This window comes from Erinaceus europaeus, chromosome 10 (genome assembly GCF_950295315.1).
Source record: "Erinaceus europaeus chromosome 10, mEriEur2.1, whole genome shotgun sequence".
Taxonomy (NCBI): domain Eukaryota; kingdom Metazoa; phylum Chordata; class Mammalia; order Eulipotyphla; family Erinaceidae; genus Erinaceus; species Erinaceus europaeus.
Window position 1 is genome coordinate 62386952 of NC_080171.1, and position 22843 is coordinate 62409794.

The following is a 22843-nucleotide window of genomic DNA, read 5'->3' on the forward strand; positions in this document are numbered from 1 at the left end:
GGGGTCCACAAATGTTTTGGTAATGCAACCTGATTCTACCTGTTCTCCTAAAACTTAGTGGTGGTGGGGAATAAGTAAGAATTAGCAATTTCAGCTTAGTGAGGAAATTTTGGCATGCTTCCTGGAAAGTCACAGGGAACACCAGAACAGTATGAGGAGAGCTCTATGGACAATTCAATGGAACTCTAGGATCTCTCTCTCTCTCTCTCTCTCGTCTCTCCCTGACTTACTTCTCAAAAAGAAATGTGACAAAATTGGGTCAAGGAAAGACATTCAGCAGTATCAGCCATGTGAGTCTCTTGAGTCATTCCCCTATTCAACCTATCTAATGAACAAATAAAACAAAATTCCAGAACGGTTGGATTCACAGTCCTAAGGAAGTTCCGTCAGTGACGAGATAAGGTTTGTAAAGCAGGCACCTGACACCTCCTTCCTGATGCTCTAAAGGATGCTGTTTCTCTTTCCAAGACATACTTTTCTATGTCAGTTATGGGGTAACTTGCATACTTTCCCTTTTTCCCAAAGAGATTTCAGATCTGAGATGTGATCCAAACAATGCCTTTCAAAATTCTGAATTTATTTCAGGTAACTTATGCTTTGATAACACACAGGCTTCTTGTTTATGGCCTTGCTTGGCTCAGCCTTTCAATCAACTTACCACTTTTTTTTCCCCCTAGGTTTATTGCTGGGTCTTGGTGCTGCACTACAAATTCACTGCTCTCCATGACATTTTTTTCTTTCTTTTTTTTTTTTTTTTATTGTTATTGGATAGGACAGAGAGAAATTGAGAGGGGAGGAGGAGATAGAAAAGGAGAAAGACATCTGCAGACCTGTTTCTCTGCTTGTGTAGTGTCCCCACTGCAGGTAGGGAGCTGGGGACCCCAATCTGGATCCTTGCACTTCATACTATGTGTTCTTAACCTGGTGTGCCACCGCCCGCCCCAACCCCCCACCCAACCCCGTCATTTTCTATTAAGCAATCATCTCTGTTGAAATCCAAAACAATATGTGTAGCAAAAATGTGTGACATTTTATGGGGAAACGGTTAGAAACACAAGATAAAATCATCCTAGGAGCCAAATATAAATTCCTGGAGCAAATTTCTTTTTTCTTGCCACAAGGGTTATTACTGGGGCTCGGGGCTGGCTGCATGCACGACTACACCACTATTCCCAGCAGCCATTATTTCCCTTTTTAGCAGAGGGAGGCAGAGGTGAGAAAAAGAGAGAAAAGACAATTGCAGCACTGCTTCTCTACTTAAAAAGCCCCCCTGCCTCCACACCCCACAACTAGTAACTGGGTGCTTGAACCTGGGTCCTCTTGCTCATGATAATGTGTAAGTTCTACCAAGTAGACCACCACCTGTCTCCAAATTTAAATAACCAACCAGAATTTACTGTGGCATAAACCTGGTTTTATCAGGTTTTTATGTTTTAGTACCTGCTTTTTAAACTGTACTAATAGGTGCAATTGCAAAAAAAATATTATACTTTCCCTTCCATGTCACAAATTTAAAGTTGACTTCATTAGAAGCTAGACTTGGACAAGGCGATTTTGAAGTCTGAAGGTAACATTAAATCAAACTTCAGGAACAGGAGATAAGAGTGCACACGCCAGGACCCAGGTTCCAGTTTCCACAACCACAAGAGGACGCCACGCAAAGTGGAGACTTCACAAGCTGTGGAGCGAGGCACTGGTGTCTCTCCTCTTTCTGTCCCCCTCTATTTAGGCAGGGGAAAAAAAGTTCAAGAACAAGTAGCATAGCTTAGGTACAAAGCCCCAGGGCCTTTCTAGTGGCATAAACAAAGAAACGAAAATCTCCCACTCAGGTAGATGATCACCAGGAACAGCATTTCTTGATTTGTAAGTTCTATTTGGCCCAACAATAGCCTTTTTTTTTTTTTTTTTAAATTCTACAACTGTCTGCAGAATAGAGATATTTGTTTCTGAAACTGTATGTTCTTGTTGGCATTTAGTTGGTAGGAGGACAGACAGACATCTAGGACAAGCTGGCAGTTCTAGGACTTGCCACGAGTGAGAGCCATCAGAGTTCTGCGCTCAGTTCTGCAGCCCCACCAGCCATTTCAGCACGTCCCTCCTCACGGAGCTCTTTATCTTGCCCCACCAATTTTCAACAGAGAAAACTTAGCAATTATTTCATACTGGGATGACAGGGAGGAGGAATGAGTGGAAATAATCAAGGTTTAAAATCAAACAAGACCTTAGACGCACATCTTTTTAACTAACATACCTCCGCATAATAATCGCCATTCCCGCGCCAGGTACCGCCAGGAGACCACTCAACCCACTGCTCGCCCCTTGGCCTCCTCCTCCTCCAACTCCTTAGTCACATGACCTTGGTCCCGCCCCTGGCTGAGCACCGGGATGGGTGGGGGAAGCAGAGCTCTCTTCCCCACCAAGTCCCTCCCTACCGCCCCCCCCGCCCCCCATCATTGCCCCAAACACTACTAGCTAGATCACCCCCTTCGTGCCTGCAAAACATTCGCCTCCATACGTTCTTTTTTTAAATTTTTTATATTTATTTATTTTCCCTTTTGTTGCCCTTGTTTTTTATTTTTGTGGTAGTTATCTATTTTTGTTGTAGTTTGTTATCTCTAATGTCATCATTGTTAGGACAGAGAGAAATGGAGAGAGGAGGGGAAGACAGAGAGGAGGAGAGACAGACACCTGCAGACCTGCTTTACCGCCTGTGAAGTGACTCCCCTGCAGGTGGGGAGGCGGGGGCTCAAACCGGGATTCTTCCACGGTCCTTGTGCTTTGCACCACCTGAGCATGAGGATAATTTCTGGAACCATCCGTTCCACCCCGGTTCCATGGCTGCCAGTTCTTAGCAACATCACCCCGCCAGATATTCGTTGGGATGCGGCATCATCTAAGATCATTTCCCACGTCTACGCTCAACCGGACCTGCCAGTATACGCGGATATCTTCGCCCACCCTGTCCAACGCTTGACGTCTTGTCACCCAATCTGGTCCCCTACACCTACACTGAACTTCTCTGTTCCAGACTCTTGGAAACAAAGCTCGCAGTCAGCTGAGGTAAAGAACGAACACCTCATCACAGACCCCTGCAAGCGTCAACCCGGCTTTGACCTAGCACGTTATGATTGGGCCCTCCTCAATCGCTATCGAACAGGCCATGGCCGGTGCGCCGCTATGTTCCATCGCTGGGGAGCCAGAGACGACCCGAACTGCCCCTGTGGCTACAAACAGACTATGACCCACATAGTCAACGACTGCCACCTCTCCAGATTCAAAGGAGGTCTCAAAACTTTACATCAGGCTCAACCTGATGCTGTTGACTGGCTACGGAAGAAGGGCAAACGCTAGAAGAAGAAGCTTAACCCGCAGCGCTACCGCCCAACTCCCACGTTCTAACTTTTGAGCAAATTTCAAAACTGATTTAGAGATAAAAAATTAGAGGAAGAGGGGCCAGGTGGTGATGCACCTGGTTAAGTGCTCATGTTACAGAGAACAAGGACTGGAGTTCAAGCCCCTGATCCCCACCTGCAGGGGGAAAGCTTAAAAAGTGGTAAAGCAGGGTTGCAGGTGTCTGTCTCTCTCTGTATCTTTCTTTCCCCTTCCCCTCTCAATTGCTCTCTGTCTCTATCCAATAATAAAGAAAAATATTTAAAACAAATTTAGAGGAAGAAAGGGATTAAGGACGATCACTAAAACTTTCTGAGAGGGTGTATACTATGGGAAGATGTAGCTTGAATTCTGGAACAACTTGACAACTGGGTCTAAACTAAGTGCTGGGTTATTCTCTTGGAGGTAATAACCACTTTGTAAGAAATGGACTTACTACACAGAGAGATAAATAGATTAAAGGCTTTCATTAGGACTGAAGAAAAGGGGTTGTGTGGTGGCGCACCTGGTTGAGCACACATTACAGTGCACAAGGTCCTGGGTTCAAGCCCCCAGCCCCCACTTGCAGAGGGAAAGCTTCACAAATAGTGAAGCAGGGTTGCAGGTGTTTTTCTGTCCCTCTCCCTGTATCCCCCTTCCCATTGATTTCTGGTTCTCCATACAATAAATAAAGATATAAAAAAACTACAGATAAAGCATGGAGGGTAGATAGCCTATGGTTATACAAACAGACTTTCGTGCTTGAGGCCCCAAAATCCCACACTGAATCCCCCACACCACCATAAGCCAGAGCTAGGCAGTGCTTTGCTAAAATAAATAAATAAATAAAAACACTACAGATAAGTACAGGAAGGGGGGTTGGGTAGTAGTGCAGCGAATTAATCATACAAGGAGTGGAGCTCAAGGACTGGAGTAAGGATCCTGGTTCAAGCCCCTAGTTCCCTACTCGCAGGGGGGTGGGGTCACTTCACAGGTGGTGAAGCAGGTCTGCAGGTGTCTTTCTTTCCTCTTTTGTCTTCCCCACCTCTCTCAATTTCTCTCTGTCCTATCCAACAACAACAGCTATAACAACAATAACAACCACAACTAGGGCAACAACAGCCAAAAAAAGGGGGGGAGGGGATAGTCTCTAGGAGCCATGGATTCATAGTACTGGCACTGAACCCAAGAGATAATACTGGAGGATATATATATATATATATATAGAGAGAGAGAGAGACAGAGAGAGAGAGAGAGAGAGAGAGAGAGGGAGGGAGGGAGGGAGGGAGAGAGTGTAAAGGACAGAGGAAGAGACAGGATATGGGCACCAGAGCAAGGAAATAGGAGGGTGTTTCAGACTAGAGGTCATAGAGTAAAAAAGAAGTAAACAACTGTTAAGAAATGAACTAGATGATGAGAGATAGCTCACCTGGTAGAGCACACACTCTTATGCACCAGAACCTGGATTTAAGCACCCAGCCACCACGTGGGAGAACTTGGGGAAGTTTCACGAGTGGTGTTCCAGTATCGCTTCTCTCTCTCTCTCTCTCTCACACACACACACACACACACACACACACACACACACACACACACACACACACACATTCTAGCTATGAGAGCAGTGGGATCATGCTGGCACAGTGGACTCATGCTGGTCCAGCAATAATCCTCATGGCTGAATACAACAGAGAGGTCAACTAGGGACAAATAGTGGATCTACCCTGACTAGCCTCAGCTTTCTGATCCTCTCCTCCTTTCTAGACTGGGAAAGGAGGAGAGGGAGATAGTACACACCAGAAAGGGCTGACTCCCTTCATGTTCCCCACGCCAAGGCCTTGACTATACTGTCACAATGCTGTCTACAAGTTATGCCACGTTAAGAGGGAGAAGCCAATTTTTAATACACAATTACATTGTTTATTTTGGTCTTTTTGGTCGGAATAGGGGCAGAAGTATACACAAAAATCAGTATGCACTGATTGACTTTAACACTTTACTACTGGAGGCAAGTTAGATGATTCAAAGGTGATTCTTATACTAATTTATAATCAAGAAAAATCCAGCTCCCTTGTGTGGATGGGTGGAGAGAAGTGGCATCAATCCCTCCCCAAGTCCACCTGGGACATTCTTCCCACAGGCTCGCTTTTCAAGTCAATGTGCCTCTTCCACACCTGGCATATCTCCATGCAGCTGCAGTCATCAACTTCACTTAGCTCCTACAGCATTTCCTGGTGTCTGCACGGGAAGTATAAATACTGGCGCTGTCCCTTGGGGCATGGCAAATGCCAGAGTAACTAGCAGGAGGTAATGTGGGCTACAGTTTAAGACCAGAAAATACCCACACCATTAGCAACGTCAGCACCTGCCCTGTCACTTCTTTTTCCTCAAGTCCTTATATATTCCTTACATAATCATTAAATAGGGTAGTTTGCATATTCCTTAGCTAGTCAGAGGAGAGCTTGGTAGCTTTTCCAAGGCTGGCACTGGAGTCTGGGGAGTAAATGGGGAATGCGTGAAGGACTCTGGGAAACAGATGCAAAGTGTCAGCCTGTCTTCCCTGGAGAAGAAAGTTTGTAGAGACCTTATTTTAGAAACCTGCCTTCTGGGTCTAGAAACTACTCTGCTCCTAAATATTGGCTGTTGTTTTCAGCTTGGCTATTAACTTTCATGAATCATGGAGGAAATCTGACTTTGGAAGAACATTTTCGTTTTGCTCCTCTCTAGCAGCTGATAACTGAGTTTTTGTATCTTGATATCTTAAAAAAAAAAAAAAAACAAACTTGTGTTGGGAGTTGGGCAGTAGCTCAGTGGGTTAAGCGCACCATGGCATGAAGCAAAAGGACCGGTTTAAGGATCCCGGTTTGAGCCCCCAGCTCCCCACCTGAAGGGGAGTCATTCACAAGCGGTGAAGCAGGTCTGCAGGTATCTGTCTTTCTCTCCCTCTCTCTTCTCCTCCTGTCTTGATTTCTCTCTGTCCTATTCAACAACGACAACAATAATAACTGCAATTTAAAAAAAGAAAGAGCAACAAAAGGAAATAAATATTTAAAAAAAACCCTTGTGTTTCATCAGGGAAAAGAACACAATGTGTGTTATAATGCACCAAAGTACCTAACAAAGTAAAGTGAAAATGAAACTTGTCCTGTCCTAAGTTCTCACCCCCACCCCCCATCCACACACATTCACATAAGACCTGATATGTGTCCCTAAAATCATTCCACTTGAAATTAATTCCTAGAAAGGGTACACTACCCTTATTCTGTCCTCTTTGTAAACTGAAGTGTTCCTTGAAAAGGTAGTTAAAAAGGAGATCACTCATCAGTGATTAATCTGAGTTAGTCTTTGGGATTCTTTGTTTTCTTCCAGTAGCTGATATTAAGTCTGGATGCTTTGGAGAAGACAGAGGGAGATGGGTCTTCAGATCTAAGAGATTAAGGGTCCACGAACCCTTGTTGCATGCTGGGATTCCTTTTTCCTTTCTCTTCTTCGGAAACATGTTACCTTTAGTTGTTGCAGATACTTTAGAAATGGGTGAGGGAGGGAGGGAGTTTTGGACGGACATCCTTACTGTTCTGTGACAGCAGTTCCATCACTTTTAAACAACTGAAGAAAATCATACCTGTCTGGTATTAATTTGGCTTCATCCTTTGATAGGGCACAACTGTTTTGCAGGAAAGCATGAACTTTATCCTGATGGTGGGGAAGTGCAAAGGTAGTGCTGATTACCCTGAAACTTCTCAAAATGCCACCACATGAAATGAGAATTTAATTGCCCTCACTTAAAATGTAAGAGTTTAGGGGCTAGGTAGTGGTGCACCTGGTTGAGCACATGTATTACAATGTGCAAAGACATGGGTTCATATCCTTGGTCTCCCTGCAGGGGGGGAAGCTTCACAAACAGTGAAGCAGTGCTGGAGCTCTCTCTCTCTCTCTCTCTCTCTGTGTGTGTGTGTGTGTGTGTGTGTGTGTATGTGTCCCTCCCCTTCTCCTCTCAGTTTCTCTCTGTCATATCACATAAATATATTTTAAATATCTGTGTACAAATAACAAATAAACCAGCTTATAATCTAAGACTGATTTTTTATTTGTTTTATCTTCCTCATGAGTGAAGTCATGTTTTCTTTCTTCACCTGACTTTATTCACTTAGCACAGAAATTGATGTTATAAGCTAGTAGTTTGTCTATAAAAATTAAAAACAAAAGAGTCAACACAGGGTGAATGTTTTCCACAAATCACTCTGAAGGGTAATTTTTACTTGATGAATTTTCGATACCTTAAATCATTTCCTTGTATTTTTTTCTATGAAGTGTTGCTAGCTGTATTTTATTGACTGCTTTCCTCTTAAGACACTAGAAAATTTAAACACCTCTGCAGTCTCCAAATAGTGACATTAATAAGAGTCACAAATGTTTCTTCTATAACAAAATAAGTTGTCTATTCCTCTGTTTGAAAGTCCGCACAAGGATCTTCACTCTGAGGTAAGTCTGCCTCATCAGCCACGCATATTTCATCTGAGGCTGTGGAAATCATATCTGTTTTAGACTTCGACTCTCCTGTGCCTGAGTTTCTCACTTCTGTAGAAGTGGTGGCCCAGTATGTGCTGCTCTCAGCACTCTTAGAAAAGGAGGTATCTGATACACCTTCTGCTGGATGAAAGTATGACATAGCAGCCAGCTCAGGATTGATGGAGTATTCACTATGACTCGGCTTTTGCAAACTGAAATGGAAAAATAAATATCAATATAGCTTGTGTGCATTGCAGTTCAATCCAACTTACAAAAGCAACTCAAAAGTTTAAACAATATATGAAGTCTATTGTTTTAGATACTTTGGTAATGCTATATAAGTAAACAAAAAGACAAAGTTAGATCCCAAGTAGATGTGCTATGAATTTGTCACCTATTCATATCAATTTGCTAAAGAAGAAAGAGGAGGAGGAAGAACAGGTGGAGGAGGTAGAGAAGGGGGAGACAAAAGAGAAGGGACAGAGCTCCACATGATGTATGTTATATAAAGAAAGACCCCAGAGGTCTATAGACTTACTCTGCTGTCTTCATTTTGTACAAAACTGCACTACAGATTGCTAAGAGAATGACAAAAAGTAAGAGACTCATCAATGAAATTCCCAGCATTAATTTTAATTTGGTATTCTCTAGCTTCTCTGGGTTTCCTGTGGCTGCAGAAGTCACATCAGAGCCTGAGGAAACAGAAATAAAATACAATGGAGACAGCAGCTATGTCCAGCATTTGTCATTTGATGGGTGAATAGATAATCATCTATATCCATACTATGGAATACTATTAAATAGTAAAAAATAACTGAACTATCAAGTCATGAAAAAATATAGGAAAATCTTATATGCATATTATTAGACTAAAGAAGCCAGTCGTAGGAGGATACATACTAAATATTTCCAGCCATATGACATTCTAGAAAGACAGAACTATTGGACAGTAAAAAGATCAATGGTTGTCAAAGAGTGGGGAAAAAAAAAGAGGTGGATAGAAAATTTTCAGGCAGTGAGAAGATTCGATGATTCTTTGATGAACATGACATTATACATTTCTCAAAAATCAAAAAATTATATAACACAAAGAAAGGATCCTAATGTTAATTATGAAATTTAGCTAATAGTTGGCCTTTAGTCAATAGTAATGCATCAGTGTTGGTTTATAAACTGTGAAAATGCACCACACCAGTGCATAATGTAAATAATAAAGGAGATTGTGAAATGCAAAATATTTATATACTCTGCAGAAAAACTAGAGTATGAAGAGGGGAAATTGAATAAAGAAGTATGTTAGAACTCTCTTTTACTGCAACGTTCCATTAAACCTAAAGATGTTTGAAAATGAAAATCTATAGACTTAAAAAAAATCCTTGTAATTCTTTACATTATTCCCTTACCTATTCCTTCTCTACTTGGTTTATTTATTTCAGGAATAGAAGTTATAAAACAGAAAGATGAAAACAGTCACTGGCAAGATGGTAACTGGTGAACAAAGCTTAGGAATTATGAACTTCCTAGAATGGTAAATCTCTTTTCTGATGTGATGTTAGCAACTTCTGACATACACTACACCTTACTAGGGAAAAAAGTAGAGACACTAAAATATGCAAATTTATGTATTCATTTAATTGAAGTATTTTGGTCTTACTTGGAATTGGTTGAAATAATTCATTTCTTTCATTCGCAGTATCCTGGGTTGTTTGATTAAAAGCTGTTAAAACAAGTAGTTATTGTTATGGTAAACAAAAATCCACCTACTAAATTCATTGTGTGCATGCATACTTAATTCTCATTATCTACAGTAGTTCTGTGCTACATCATTAACATGAAAACGAAATGAGTAAATAGTAAGCTACTGCTCCAATGGGAGACACAATCCAGGTTCCGGTGGCCACACTTTCATCAGCCAGTCAATACATAGCCTTCTTTTATTTTAAAAAATGTTTAAGCTTATACATTCACCCAGCTCAGAAAGTCAGTCTTGGAATTTTCATGATGATGATTTTAACAGTAAGAAAGAATGCTAAGCTGCGTGGGTGAATGTATATAATTGTCTGCAAACCAAATAAAGGAGTGAAGCCACCTAACCTTTTTGAGAGCTATAATCTCATAGGCAAAATTGAATTTGTGGAAACATTTCTAAAAATAGAGTAGATTGCATTTATAGTTCACTTTGTTATTTATTTTTTTAAATATATTTTATTTTTATTTTATTTATTTATTCCTTTTTGTTGCCCTTGTTTTATTATTGTTGTCATCGTTGTTGCATAGGACAGAGAGAAACGGAGAGAGGAGGGGAAGACAGAGGGGGAGAGAAAGATAGACACCTGCAGACCTGCTTCACCGACTGTGAAGCGACTCTCCTGCAGGTGGGGAGTCAGGGCTCGAACCGGGATCCTTACGCAGCCGGTCCTTGCACTTTGCACCACCTGCGCTTAACCCGCTGTGCTACAGCCCGACTCCCCTATTTATTTATTTTGTGGTGTTCTGGATGCTTCTTGCCTGTGTGATTTCACCACTTTCCACAGATTTTTTTTCCTTTTAAGATAGAGACAGATAGGAAGGAAAAGACATAGAATAAGAGGGAGACAAACAGAGAGACCACAGCCCCTACCATTTACTACATTTCCAGGAGGTAGTGGGACAAAAAAATAATTAATTTTATATCACTGATTCAATAGCATTGAACTTACACTTATTGGCACTTTAATTCATGCTGAAGAAAAGCTTATCTAATACATCACCATAAAGCACACAATAACCTTCTCATGCACAGGAACATGGAAATGCACTGTAATACTACAGAGGGACATTTAAATAATAAAATCACCAACGGAAAGTACAAAAACACACACATGTAATTGTCAAAAGACACCACAGTATGAGAGCTGGAAAAAAAAAGGGAGGATATAGTATTGCCTTGTTATATCTCAGTGAGGAACATAAACACCAGGCCACTCAAGATTTTTCTTTTTTTTTTTTTAATTTTTTTATTATCTTTATTTATTGGATAGAAACAGCCAGAAATCAAGAGGGAAGGAGGAGATAGACAGAGAGACGCCTGCAGCCCTGCTTTACCATTCGCAAAGCTTTCCCCCTGCAGGTGGGGGCCAGGGACTTGAACCTGGGTCCTTTTCCACTGTAACATGTCGCTCAACCAGGTGCGCCACCACCCGGCCCCACTCAAGATTTTTCTACTCTGTGCATGTCTGTAAACAATCATGAAAGCAACACAGATGTTTGGGGGGTACCACATGAAACTTAACATGCAAATAAATTCATAAATATAGAATCTGCAAATAATAATGATCAAGTGATAGATTATGTAGTTCACATTTATAATAGGCACATATCTGTGTGTGGTATATAAATGTAAATTTACATGTATATATGTGTACATCTCTACATAAAACATACATACTTACGATATGCTGAGTACAATCATAATGCATATTTATATACGTATGACATACATTGCCATTATTTTATGTAGGCATAGATTTTGATAAATACTTTGTTTTTTTTTTATGTATTTCATATGTTTAAGTGCATGCTGCTTCAAACCACAGAGGGATGATATTGGATAAAAGTCTTATTTTTAAAATGTAGCATAGATTAAATTTAATAACTAGGTTACATTTATAAGAGAATAAAAATATAATACACTTAACTAGTTTTCTGGGTTTCTCCTGTTCTTGTCTATAAGGTGACAGCAGCGTAATATTAACTTATTCTTGGAAGGCAGCTATGCTCACCACTATACCACCAACGCACAATATTAACTTATTCTTAATACTAACACTTGATACTGATCTTGGTTTTCCTCCTAGAGACTTTAGGAAACCAAATCATTGTCCCCAGCTACCTGACTAGTTTACCTTGAGCTAACTTGGTCCAAAAGTCAGACTCACTTGGACGCTGGGTTGACTCTGTTTAAAAAAAAAAAAGAAAGAAAGAAAAAGAAGAGAATAACAAATAAGGTCACTTGGTTTTAATAAATTTGTGACAGAATATTCATTCATTTGTTAGATTTGTCGCCTAACAGTTATACCTTGAGTTTGTACCATATGCCAGACCCTGTGTTTCACATTAGATTTACATAAATGAGTAAGACACAGACCTTATGCTCAAGGAACTCATTGAATTTTGGAGGTAATGATCATTATTATTACAGAGCAGGATGATAAGAACGTTCATAGGCATGAACAGGTGGCATGCCCAGATGGACCTAATTCAACTTGCAAAAGGTAAAAACCTTCATAAGGGAGGATGATCCAATATAGGCTTAGAGAACTAGGAATTGTTTGACAGGCAAGCAAGGTGAGGGAGAGGTCATTCCATCTGAGCAAACTTGAGTTGTGAGCAGGTTCCGTAAGCTCTGGGAACTTCAGGAGTCTGGAGGGAAGAATGTGGATACAGCATGTGACCAAAGATAAACTGCAAAGTTCTTCGGTGGTCAACATTATTCAAAATTGAATGCCTGGTTAAAAGGTTAGAACATGACCCCAAATGTGGTAGTAAATAATAAAGGCTTTTAAGAAGGAAAGGGGAGAGACCAGGATAATCCAATTTCTATTTTTAAGTTTTATCAAAAAGGAATTAAAATTTTAGTAGTGTCAACAATGCAAATGAATTTAGAGTAACCATATTTAGAAATATATTTGGATAATATGAACTGGAGAAGATAGGGTTTTATATTATGACAAGTCCAGTGCCTTCAATTAGACCATTCATTCAAGACCTTAGAAGAAAGCTATCCTTGGTTTGCTACGATTTCACAAATACATCATTAGGAATAATATTCTTAGCAGGAAAATGAAATGATGATTTTGATTTTCAATCTCCCCCCAGCACAACAATCTTAGGAAGTGCTAATAATTGACACTAAGCAGATCTGTTAATTTCCTTATCTAGGAAGAAACATTTGTCATTGCTTTACTGATAGTATATAAATATATTTAATACACTAGCTGTATTAAATATATTTTAATATATAATTATACTTGTATATTTAATAAAAATCTGATACATTTTAGTAAAACAAAATATTTTAAGAGAGCTTATTTCCTATTCTTTGTCATATAATCTAAAATTTAAGTTTTTTTTTACCATTTAAAAGATTTTTGTATCATCTTTAAGTTATAGCAGCACAAAGTCTTTAAATATGCTATTACTTTATGACATACTGAGTGTTAAAACTTAATTTTAAAGTCACATAATGATATGCTTCAGGTATTAATACAGTGTATTAATTTTAATACTTGGAAGATTATTTTCAGGGGATTCTTTAGGATTTTCTTTAGGATTGTGTTGTCCAGAAAGTTGAGATCCATTGATGGATTTATCTAGGAAAATGAATAATGGATTATCAGCATGTAGAAATGTTGATTCAGCATCTACAATCAGGCATATTTTAAAGCTAAAATACAGAACAGAGAGACAGGAGTTGATTTTCCTGAGATATCTTCAGAGTAGCAAGATGAAGGTGTGGAAGGATAAAGATTGTGTGGTCAGAAGCTGTCTGGGTGGAACTGATGAACCTATAATTTGTAAGGAAGATGCAAAGCAGGAGTGTGGGTCCACAGTTTCTTTTAGAATATAAGGAAGAGGGAGAGGTTGTACAGCTATTTATTCCCTTTTGTTGCCCTTGTTGTCTTATTGTTGCTGTAGTTATTATTGTTGTCATCGTTGTTGGATAGGACAGAGAGAAATGGAGAGAGGAGGGGAAGACAGAGAGGGGGAGAGACCTGGGGAAGACAGTGAGGGGGAGAGACCTGCAGACCTGCTTCACTGCTTGTGAAGTGACTGCTCTGCAAGTGGGGAGCCGGGGGCTGCAACTCCGGTCCTTACTCAGGTCCTTGCGCTTTGTGTCACGTGCGCTTAACCCGCTGCGTTACCGCCCAACTCTCAATTTTTTTTTTCATCCCATGAAGTTTGTCATTTCAGTTCACTTTGCTATAAGAAAAAATAAAGTTCCCTGAGTACTCTCACTATAGGAGGCATTTGACAAAGAGGTAGAATTAATTCAAACTGAGACTACAACTAGTAGCATTCCAGGCATCTTGTTGGTAAGAAACAATGGAGTTGATAGTCATTCCTGATTTGGGGCAGGGTAATTAAAACTTAAATCTACCTTACAATTATTCTTCTCTATTTTAGGTAACTTTTCTGAGGATATACCTCTTGCCCCAGAGTTTTAGGGACTATAGATAATGAATCATTAGTCAAAATCATTCTGGAGATTTCCATTCTCTTAAGAGCTATGCTTCTTCAGAATATCTGCAATACATCAACTTATCACCCTCTATCAGAATCCTATTTAAGATAGCAATAATTTCTTATTCCAGTCTAATTTTCTTTGATAATTCTTTGGGAATCTAGCTTGGGAAAATAGCAGTTATTGTACTGGAATCTCTTTCACAGAATTCCATGTTCCTCAATGATGCATCTCTTAAGGAAATTTGAGGTCTCTGGTCCATTTAAGAGTTGGCTGTCTAGGGTCTTGTCCCAAACAACTCAAGATGTTGTTCAAGCAAAATTTCCAGGAATGATTTGTCTAATCAACACGTACACTAAAATTGTCTCTATTTAATTTAAATCCCATAGTTTGGAATTGCTCAAAATAGTTCATTATTGTTAAATATTGGTACTTAGGCATTACCAAATTTGGCTTTTCCCAATAGTAAAATTGCCGTAGTCAGAGTCCCTCTTTTCCAGAACCTTAACTTTCTTTTTCTTGTACTGTTTTCTGTCTGTGTTTCATACAGATGAACTGTTGACACATCTGAGTAAAGAATGCGTTATAGTAGCCCAGGTGCACCTAGTTAAGCACACATAGTACTATGTGCAAGAATATGCACAAGGACCTGGGTTTGAGCCCCTGCTCTCCATCTGTGACAGTGGGGGGGTGCTATTTCATAAGTATTGAAGCAGGTCTGCAGGTGTCTATCTTCTCTCCTTCTTTATCTCCCCCCCCCTTCTGTCTTATCAAATGAAAGTGAAAAAAAAAGCCACCAGAAGCAGTGGAATCATAGCACCAAGCCCCAACGATAACCCTGTAGGGAAAAAAAAAAAACATGTACAGTATATGTGCCTTAGAGATATTTTAATGACCACCAAAGTCACATGGTGGCAACTACTACCTATCAAATACTTATGTATGGTAGAACAATGTAAAGAGGGAATAAAGCAGAAAAATGTCAGTCTAAGAAAAACATAATTTTCTAGAATCCATGGTGGAGACCCTCTAATTTTCATGATGTCTGTAGCTTGTTGGTCCCTGCTTGCACTTTTTTTTTCCCCTGCTGTTCCACTTCCTATATTAAGTTCTGTGGGTTTTTTTTGTTGGTTTGTTTTGTTTTTGTTTTTTGCCTCCAGGGTTATTGCTGGGGCTCAGTGCCTGTACTAGGAATCCACTGCTCTTGGAGGCTACCTTTTCCCTTGTGTTGCCCTTGTTGTTTATCGTTGTTATTATTATTGTTGTTGGATAGGACAGAGAGAAATTGAGAGAGGAGGGGGGAGAGGGAGAGAAAAATAAACACCTGCACATCTTCACCGCTTGTGAAGTGACCACCCTGCAGGTGGGGAGCTGGGGGCTAGAACCAGGATCCTTACACCAGTCCTTGCGCTTTGTGCCATGAGCACTTAACCTGCTGTGCTACTGTCTGGCCCCCAAGATCCGTGTTCTATATGCAACAGCTCATGTTTTTCCTGTTACAGTTCCCTCTCTCTGACATAAGGATGTCTGATGGAGGTCATGAGTTAACAAATAACGGTCAACAGAAATCATAAACTTTAATTCAAATACTCTGACATGGAAACCAGATCACCTCTCAGACTCTGGACAGTACAAAAGTGGACCTGAGGCTAGATATGATATTTCATATGATGCCAGAAGGCTTGTGCATGGATGACATTTAGAACAATTCCCTGGATGGTCAGACATTAATTACCCTTTTCCATGTACTCTGACATTAACCTTCCTATTCTTCAAATATACTTTGCAAGATCCCGCTCCCCATGTGCAAGGGGGATGTTTCACAAGTGGTTAAGCAGGTCTGCAGGTTGTCTTACTTTCACACTCTCTAGCTCTCCCTCCCCTTTCAGTTCCTCTCGTGTGTATGTGTGTGTGTGTGTGTGTGTGTGTGTGTGTGTACACTTTGATATTCTTCATTCCTCTTTGATGTAATGCATAATTTGGTCAATAAATACTGTAACAGAGTTCTGGTTGGGATTGCACTCAGCACAGTCCCATCACAGGATGTTTTGTGTGTGTCTACCTCCAGACTCTTCTCTCACTGCTGATTCTGCTTGAAGTAATTTACTTAATCACAGTTTGTGATGAAAACCTGGATCCCATCAAGCCCTAAATTAATTTATTATCTGATTTTTATTTTCATGTAAACCAAAACTATGAGACTAGGAAATGTAAGAGCCTCCTTACTATCTCTAATGTTCCAGTGCAATAATCATGAAGTCTCAAATACTATATTACAGTTGCAGAAGTGTCATGATAACATAGGAGATGATACAGAACTCAGATCCCAGAGGACTAGAAATTATTATTATTACTTAAATTATTATTATTACTTAAATTCTTTTTTTTTTTTTTTACCAAAGTACTGATTAGCTCTGGCTTATGGTGGTGTTGGAAATTGAAGCTGGAACTTTGGAGCCTCAGCCGTCAGTCTCTTTGCATATGCATTATGCTACCTACCCCCACCGAGAAATTACTCTTAAAAATATTTATTTTTTTTATTTATAAGATTAAAGAAGAGAGACTAGAAAAATAATCAAGGGGGGGTGGCGCACCAGGTTAAGCACACATAGTACAAAGAACAAGGACCCATGCAAGGATCCTGCTTTGAGCCCCCAGCTCCCCACCTGCAGGGGGGGTTGCTTCACAAGTTGTGAGGCAGGTCTGCAGGTGTCTTTCTATCTTTCTCTCTCTCTCTCTCTCTATCTTCCTCTCCTCTCTCAATCAAGAATGGCTGCCAGGAGTAGTGGACTCATAGTGCCAGCACCAAGCCCCAAAGATAACACTGGAGGCAAGAGATAGATAGATAGATAGATAGATAGATAGATAGATAGATAGATAGATAGATAGATAGATTAGATAGATAATCACAGCATTACTTTGTCACAGGTAAAGTCTAAGACTTTATCCACTGCACCACCTCCCAGGAGGCCTACAGGGAAGTTCTTAATTTTATTTAGGAACTAAGATTTCCTGACTTTAGCTCCACTAAGACCTACTTCCTAGCCAATACACTCAAGTGATTTTTATAGTTAAAAACACCTCTCAATACTCACAGTTTTTGAAAGCAAATCTCAGATCAGTTGTTGCTCTCACTGATACTTCAGAATCAGTACCATTCGAATTTTTTGTTGTAAATGTATCTAAAAACATAAGATAATAAGTTTTTAGCAGTTAATTATATCACTTCTAGGAACTTTACTTTTTTTTTCATTTCTTTATTGGGAGATTAATGGTTGACAGTCAACAGTAAAATACAATAATTTATACACTGTAAGTGAGCTTTTGAAGCATTTTTATAGGATATAAATTGATACATGTTAGAGGGTAATGTGGTATCAATCAATATTAAAGACTTACTCTTTTTTAATATTTTATTTATTGGATAGAAACAGAAATTGACAAGGAGTGGAGAGAGAGACACACACAGACCTGCAGCACTGCTTCACCACTCATGAAGCTTTGAAGGTGGGGGCCAGGAGATTGAAACTGTGTGTGTCCTTGTGCATCATAACATGTTGCTCAACAAGGTGTGCCACTGCCCAACCCTGAGACTTATCCTTTATTCATCAATTCTGGTAGTTGATCTTAATTAAAAAACAGCTACACCCACCCAAGTGCAAATAAGAAATGTGTACATGCACCCCACATTATGCTGCTACTGAAATCCTACTGTGGACTGTAACCAGAGATACCAGCCTGAGAAGTCAACCTCACAACTCTTCAAATCTGGTGAGATCTTTCATAACACATGGGACTACTTATATGCAAGTTAGATGGCACATCATTTAGCTTAGTAACAGATACAAGATTAGGCTAGGGTGTAGGGCACTGGATACAGGTGTACACATATCCATAAACAAGGGGCAATTATATAACTCAAAGTCAAAGTGCTCAATAATGCTTGAAGTGCCTAAAGAAGGCATCATAAATTCTCTAATTGGTTGAACTTAGACCAAATTAGCAGGACAGCCTAGCAAAAAGGTCCAAAGAAGACAGATCCCCAAAACTTAACTGTATTGGACTCAATAAATGTTACTCAATGCCTAAACAACTTATAAAACCTAAGATAATCAGATAAAGAGAGTACTATAAAAGTTGGATAAGGGCAGGAGACTGGCCTACTTAATAATGGCCTGCTTGGTCAATATCATACCAACTGATCATCTGGGACCCTAGTTAGGGAATCCTTGAATTCTCATACACATATAATGGGCGTTGACCTTTAAAGGGTCCCTCTCTCCACTACCACTGGTTGCTTCCATAAGGAACAGCATCTTGTGGGCTCTCCTAGGACCTTGGCTCTACCATAAAGCAACGATGGTAGGGATAGCCTCAGTCTCCAAAAGGAGGCTGGGGTTATCCTGCCCTACCACTCGAAAAAGACTGGATCTGAAATGAGTGCAGCCTGCAATGTTCCTCAGATGTGACCAATAGGGACTGAGAGCTTACACAGGCTCTGGTGCTGAACATATATATATATGTTATATATGTCCTGGAGCAGGTGGATGGAGGTGAAAAGTTAATTTTAGCCACAGAACTTTTTTTCTGTAAGAATGGGAGCTACTCCTTGCCCTAATCCAACTTTCTAGCCCTCTTCTCTACTTTGACACCATTCTCTCAGACAATATTCTTATCCAACCTCAGGATAGTTACCAAACTTAAGCAAAAAACTACCATAGTTGTAAATGTCTAAAATGGTTCTCCTAGTTTTCTTCTACCCTAAAATCCCTAATCTCATCTGCTCTAATCCTACTTTTTGGTTCCTGTTCATTAACCATCTTGTCTCAACTTAGGTCATGCCATCTTCCAGATGCCAAGTTACAGATGTTACTATGACTCCATCCGGACTTCTCTGGGCAGACAATCTCACCAATGTGTCCTGGACTCTCTCATCTCCAGAGCTCTGGTCTGCTAGGAAGGATAGAAACAGACTGGGGATATGGATCGATCTGTCAATGCCCAGCTCAGCAGAGAAGCAGCTACAGAAGCCAGAACTTCTACCTTCTGCTCCCCCAAAACAACCCTGATCCATACTCCCAGTGGGGGAGAAGTGAAAGGATGAAGATAAGTGGGCTCTGAACTCCAGCTCCAACAGCACCCAGAGAGAGAGAGAGAAGGAAAAAGAGAGGGACATAGGGAGGTAGCTACAATGTTATGAGTGGCTTAGAGGGGAAGAGAGGATTGAATCAGAAAAAGAAGGGGCAGCTATGTATAAATGTGGACAGATAGTTGTAGAGAAGATGGTTGGCCCATATATACAACTTTAGGGGAACTATGGTGGATTGCAGTGGGGAGAATGAAGATTGAGAACTCTGGTGGTGGGAATGGTGTGGATTCAAACCCTTGAATTCAAACCCAGAATTATGACATGTAATTCTGTAATATAAAAATAAATTAAAAAATAAATGTGTACATGTAAAAAGGAACACATTATCAAATATATATGTTTCCAACTTCAATATCACCTTATAATCAAAATTTTGAGATAATGCTGAGGGGAGGGGACGGTTGGTGGAGCACAAGGTTAAGCACTCTTAGTACAAAGTGCAAGGACCCACGCAAGGATCCCAGTTACAGCCCCAGGCTCCCCAACTGGTCTCTTCACAAGTGGTAAAGCAGGTCTGCAGGTATCTTTTTCTCTATCTCCTGCTATTCTCTCAATTTCTCTCTGTCCTATCCAATAAAATGGGAAAAAAAATGACTGCAGGAGCAATGCAGGCACCAAACCCCAGCAATAACGTTGGAGTCAATAAACAAACAAACAAGTAAACAAAGCAATGCTGGGAATCAAACTCAAGGCCTCACATATGCAAGTTGCATGTTCTACCTCTGAATTTTCTCCCAGGCCCCTAATTCTTTAATAAGACAGAGCATAAATATGGAATATCACCACTAGACAAATTTTGCTTCATTCACCATGGAATTAGCTGTTAAGTCAGACAAGAGTCAACCATATTGTTTCCTAGCTGAATTATTTTGTGTGGCCTTTGCATTGGTTTGTCACATGGTTTCCACCATCTTGGCTTCCTTAGTGAACAACATTCCCTACTCCAAATTATGGTCTGCTCCCTTCTAACTAGTACTGACTAACAATGTAAATAAGTAACCACAATGCCAAGATGGCCCCTCTATTAGTTTTAAACAGTCACCAAAAGAACATTAAACTTAATAGTATCTCATTTTTTAAAAAGTTGAAGAGTAAAAGGCATTTTATACACTAAAATATGTTATGTAAATGTAAAATAAAAAAGGTGGTAGGAGGTATAAAAAGAGTCAGACTGCTATAGTTACCCCTACAAATGGACTGCTATTAACTTCAGACTTACAGTGTTTGACATCTTTGTAAGAATGACCATTTTTCTCATCAAAATTATCATCCCTTTCTCCTTCCTCTGGATCTTGTGTTACTTCCTGACTTTGTGCTGTTTCTGCTTTAGGTTCACTTTCCTCACTTGCCACTTGTTTTTCTTTTTGTACTTGATCTTGACCTGATGCTTGTTCACTTGCATGTGTCTGCTCATTACCTACTTCTCCAGGAATATATGGCATCACATCAGACTCTAGAAAATATGATACAATATAAATCATACATATGTTTCTTTCTTTCTTTTTATTTATTTATTTTTCATATGTTTCTTTCTTTTATTGCTCTTTTTAAAATTGCATTTTCTCCACAAAGGATTGAAGCTGAAATTTAAAATATAAGTCATTAAGTCTTATTATAATAAGTAAAAGTGAAAATCTAATTATACATTATTTCCATAAAGAAATATTATGCTGTAGAAATGCCATTTTCTAGAATAATGAGTTATCTTATTGGCTATTTTTGTGAACATTTTAAATGCTTACTCACCATCTTGAAGAATAGTCAAATTAGTAATTTTTGAGGTTAAAACTCCAGATAAAAAAATAAACAACATGAGAGTCATTGGAAAATTATGTCATTTATCCAGTAACCTACAATGTCTCCACAAGTTTCCTTTCTGTTGCCCAGGTCCTATAACTAGCTATACTTTATGACATAAGAGGGGGCTGGGTAGTGGCACATCTGGTTGAGTACACATATTACCATTATGACATCACTGACAAATGGAGGTCAGAATGCTGGAGAGGAGTTTCTAAAAGCTTTGTGACTCAGTCTAATGTCTATTTTATCTTTGTTATTATGATTTCTTTTAGTTTTTAGAAAATAAAGGATTATAGGATTTCCCTTGAATTGGGCTTTCTTGAAACAGTATGAATTATTAGTCAATGGATTTAATACAAACACCATTCCTGGTGGCCATTTTCCTTTTTTTTTTTTTTTTATTTTTATTTTATTTTCTAGGACAGAGAGGGAAAAAATGAGAGGAGAGGAGGAGATAGAAAGATAGAAACCTGGAGAACTTGCTCACTCATGAAGGACTTGCTTCACCACTCACCCTTGCAGGTGGGGAGCTCAAACCAAGGTCCTTGCACATGGTAACGTGTGTACTCAACTGGGTGCACCACCAGTTTAATAGTAAAACTTTCGGTTTTCAAAGTATTGCAATATTTTATATTCTTCCTGGTAACTGCAACCAAAGTATGTGTTAAAAACTAGTCTATGGTGTCAGGAGATAGCTCACCCAGAAGAGTGCTTACCTTGTTATATATGAAGTCCTGGGTCTGGAAGTCCATGGATGGAAGAAAAGAGCAATCCTAAGGTGTCTTTCTTTTCTGTGTTTTACTTTCTCAATAAAAAAAAAAAAAGATTGAAAAAATTGGGTCTATGAGATCACTCAGCAGTATAACCAGTGCAAGAGGCCCTGAACTAATTCCTCAGTGCTGGATAAAAGAAAAACTTTTAATCAGAGACACCAATATTTAATCCAAATGTTCTGCAAGTTCTGATTCATGGCTGTCTTAACTATAATTCATTAGGGTTTCTTTCTTTTGTTTTAAACTGATCTTTTTAGAGTTTTAAAAAGCTATATATATTTTTAAATTTTTTTTTTTTTATTTAAATTTTTAATTTAAGAGATATTTTTAAATTTTTTATTTAAGAAAGGATTAGTGAACAAAAGCATAAGGTAGGAGGGGTACAACTCCACAAAATTCCCACCACCCAATCCCCATAACCCACCCCCTCCCATGGTAGCTTTCCCATTCTCTATCCCTCTGGGAGCATGGACCCAGGGTCGTTGAGGGTTGCAGAAGGTAGAAGGTCTGGCTTCTGTAATTGCTTCCCCGCTGAACATGGGCGTTGACTGGTCGGTCCATACCCCCAGTCTGCCTCTCTCTTTCCCTAGTAGGGTGTGACTCTGGGGAAGCTGAGCTCCAGGACACATTGGTGGGGTCTTCAATCCAGGGAAGCCTAGCCAGCATCCTGGTGGCATCTGGAACCTGGTGATTGAAAAGAGAGTTAACATATGAAGCCAAACAATTTGTTGAGCAATCATGGATCCCAAGCTTGGAATAGTGGAGAGGAAGTGTTAGGGAGGTACTCACTGCAAACTCTAGTGTAGTCCTGCTTTCAGGTATATATTTTGTAGTAGTTTATGGATACGTGTGCACATAAGCTCTCTCTCACAGAAACTGGTGTATATCTAGGTTATGGGACTTTGTTAGAAAGTGAACTACCTGAGATGAAATTAGAGTGTACTATTAAAGGAAAGGTCTCACCCGAGTAATGAAGCTGAAGGGTTGTCATTCCACACGTGAAGTCTCTGGATACATTCT

The 22843-nt window shown here is 39.7% G+C and overlaps 1 protein-coding gene across 1 annotated transcript; it reads right to left on the minus strand.

Moving 5' to 3' along the window:
* Nucleotides 1-7588: 7588 nt before the first annotated feature.
* EQTN (equatorin) lies at nucleotides 7589-21595 on the minus strand. Its single transcript, XM_060199676.1, has 8 exons — nucleotides 20997-21595; nucleotides 20470-20703; nucleotides 17197-17283; nucleotides 13146-13229; nucleotides 11763-11813; nucleotides 9533-9595; nucleotides 8417-8570; nucleotides 7589-8090 (listed from the first exon to the last, which is right to left on the minus strand). Exons 1-8 carry the CDS (start codon nucleotides 21070-21072, stop codon nucleotides 7808-7810), a joined length of 1032 nt encoding a protein of 343 aa, XP_060055659.1. The 5' UTR covers nucleotides 21073-21595; the 3' UTR covers nucleotides 7589-7807.
* Between the last annotated feature and the right edge of the window lie 1248 nt (nucleotides 21596-22843).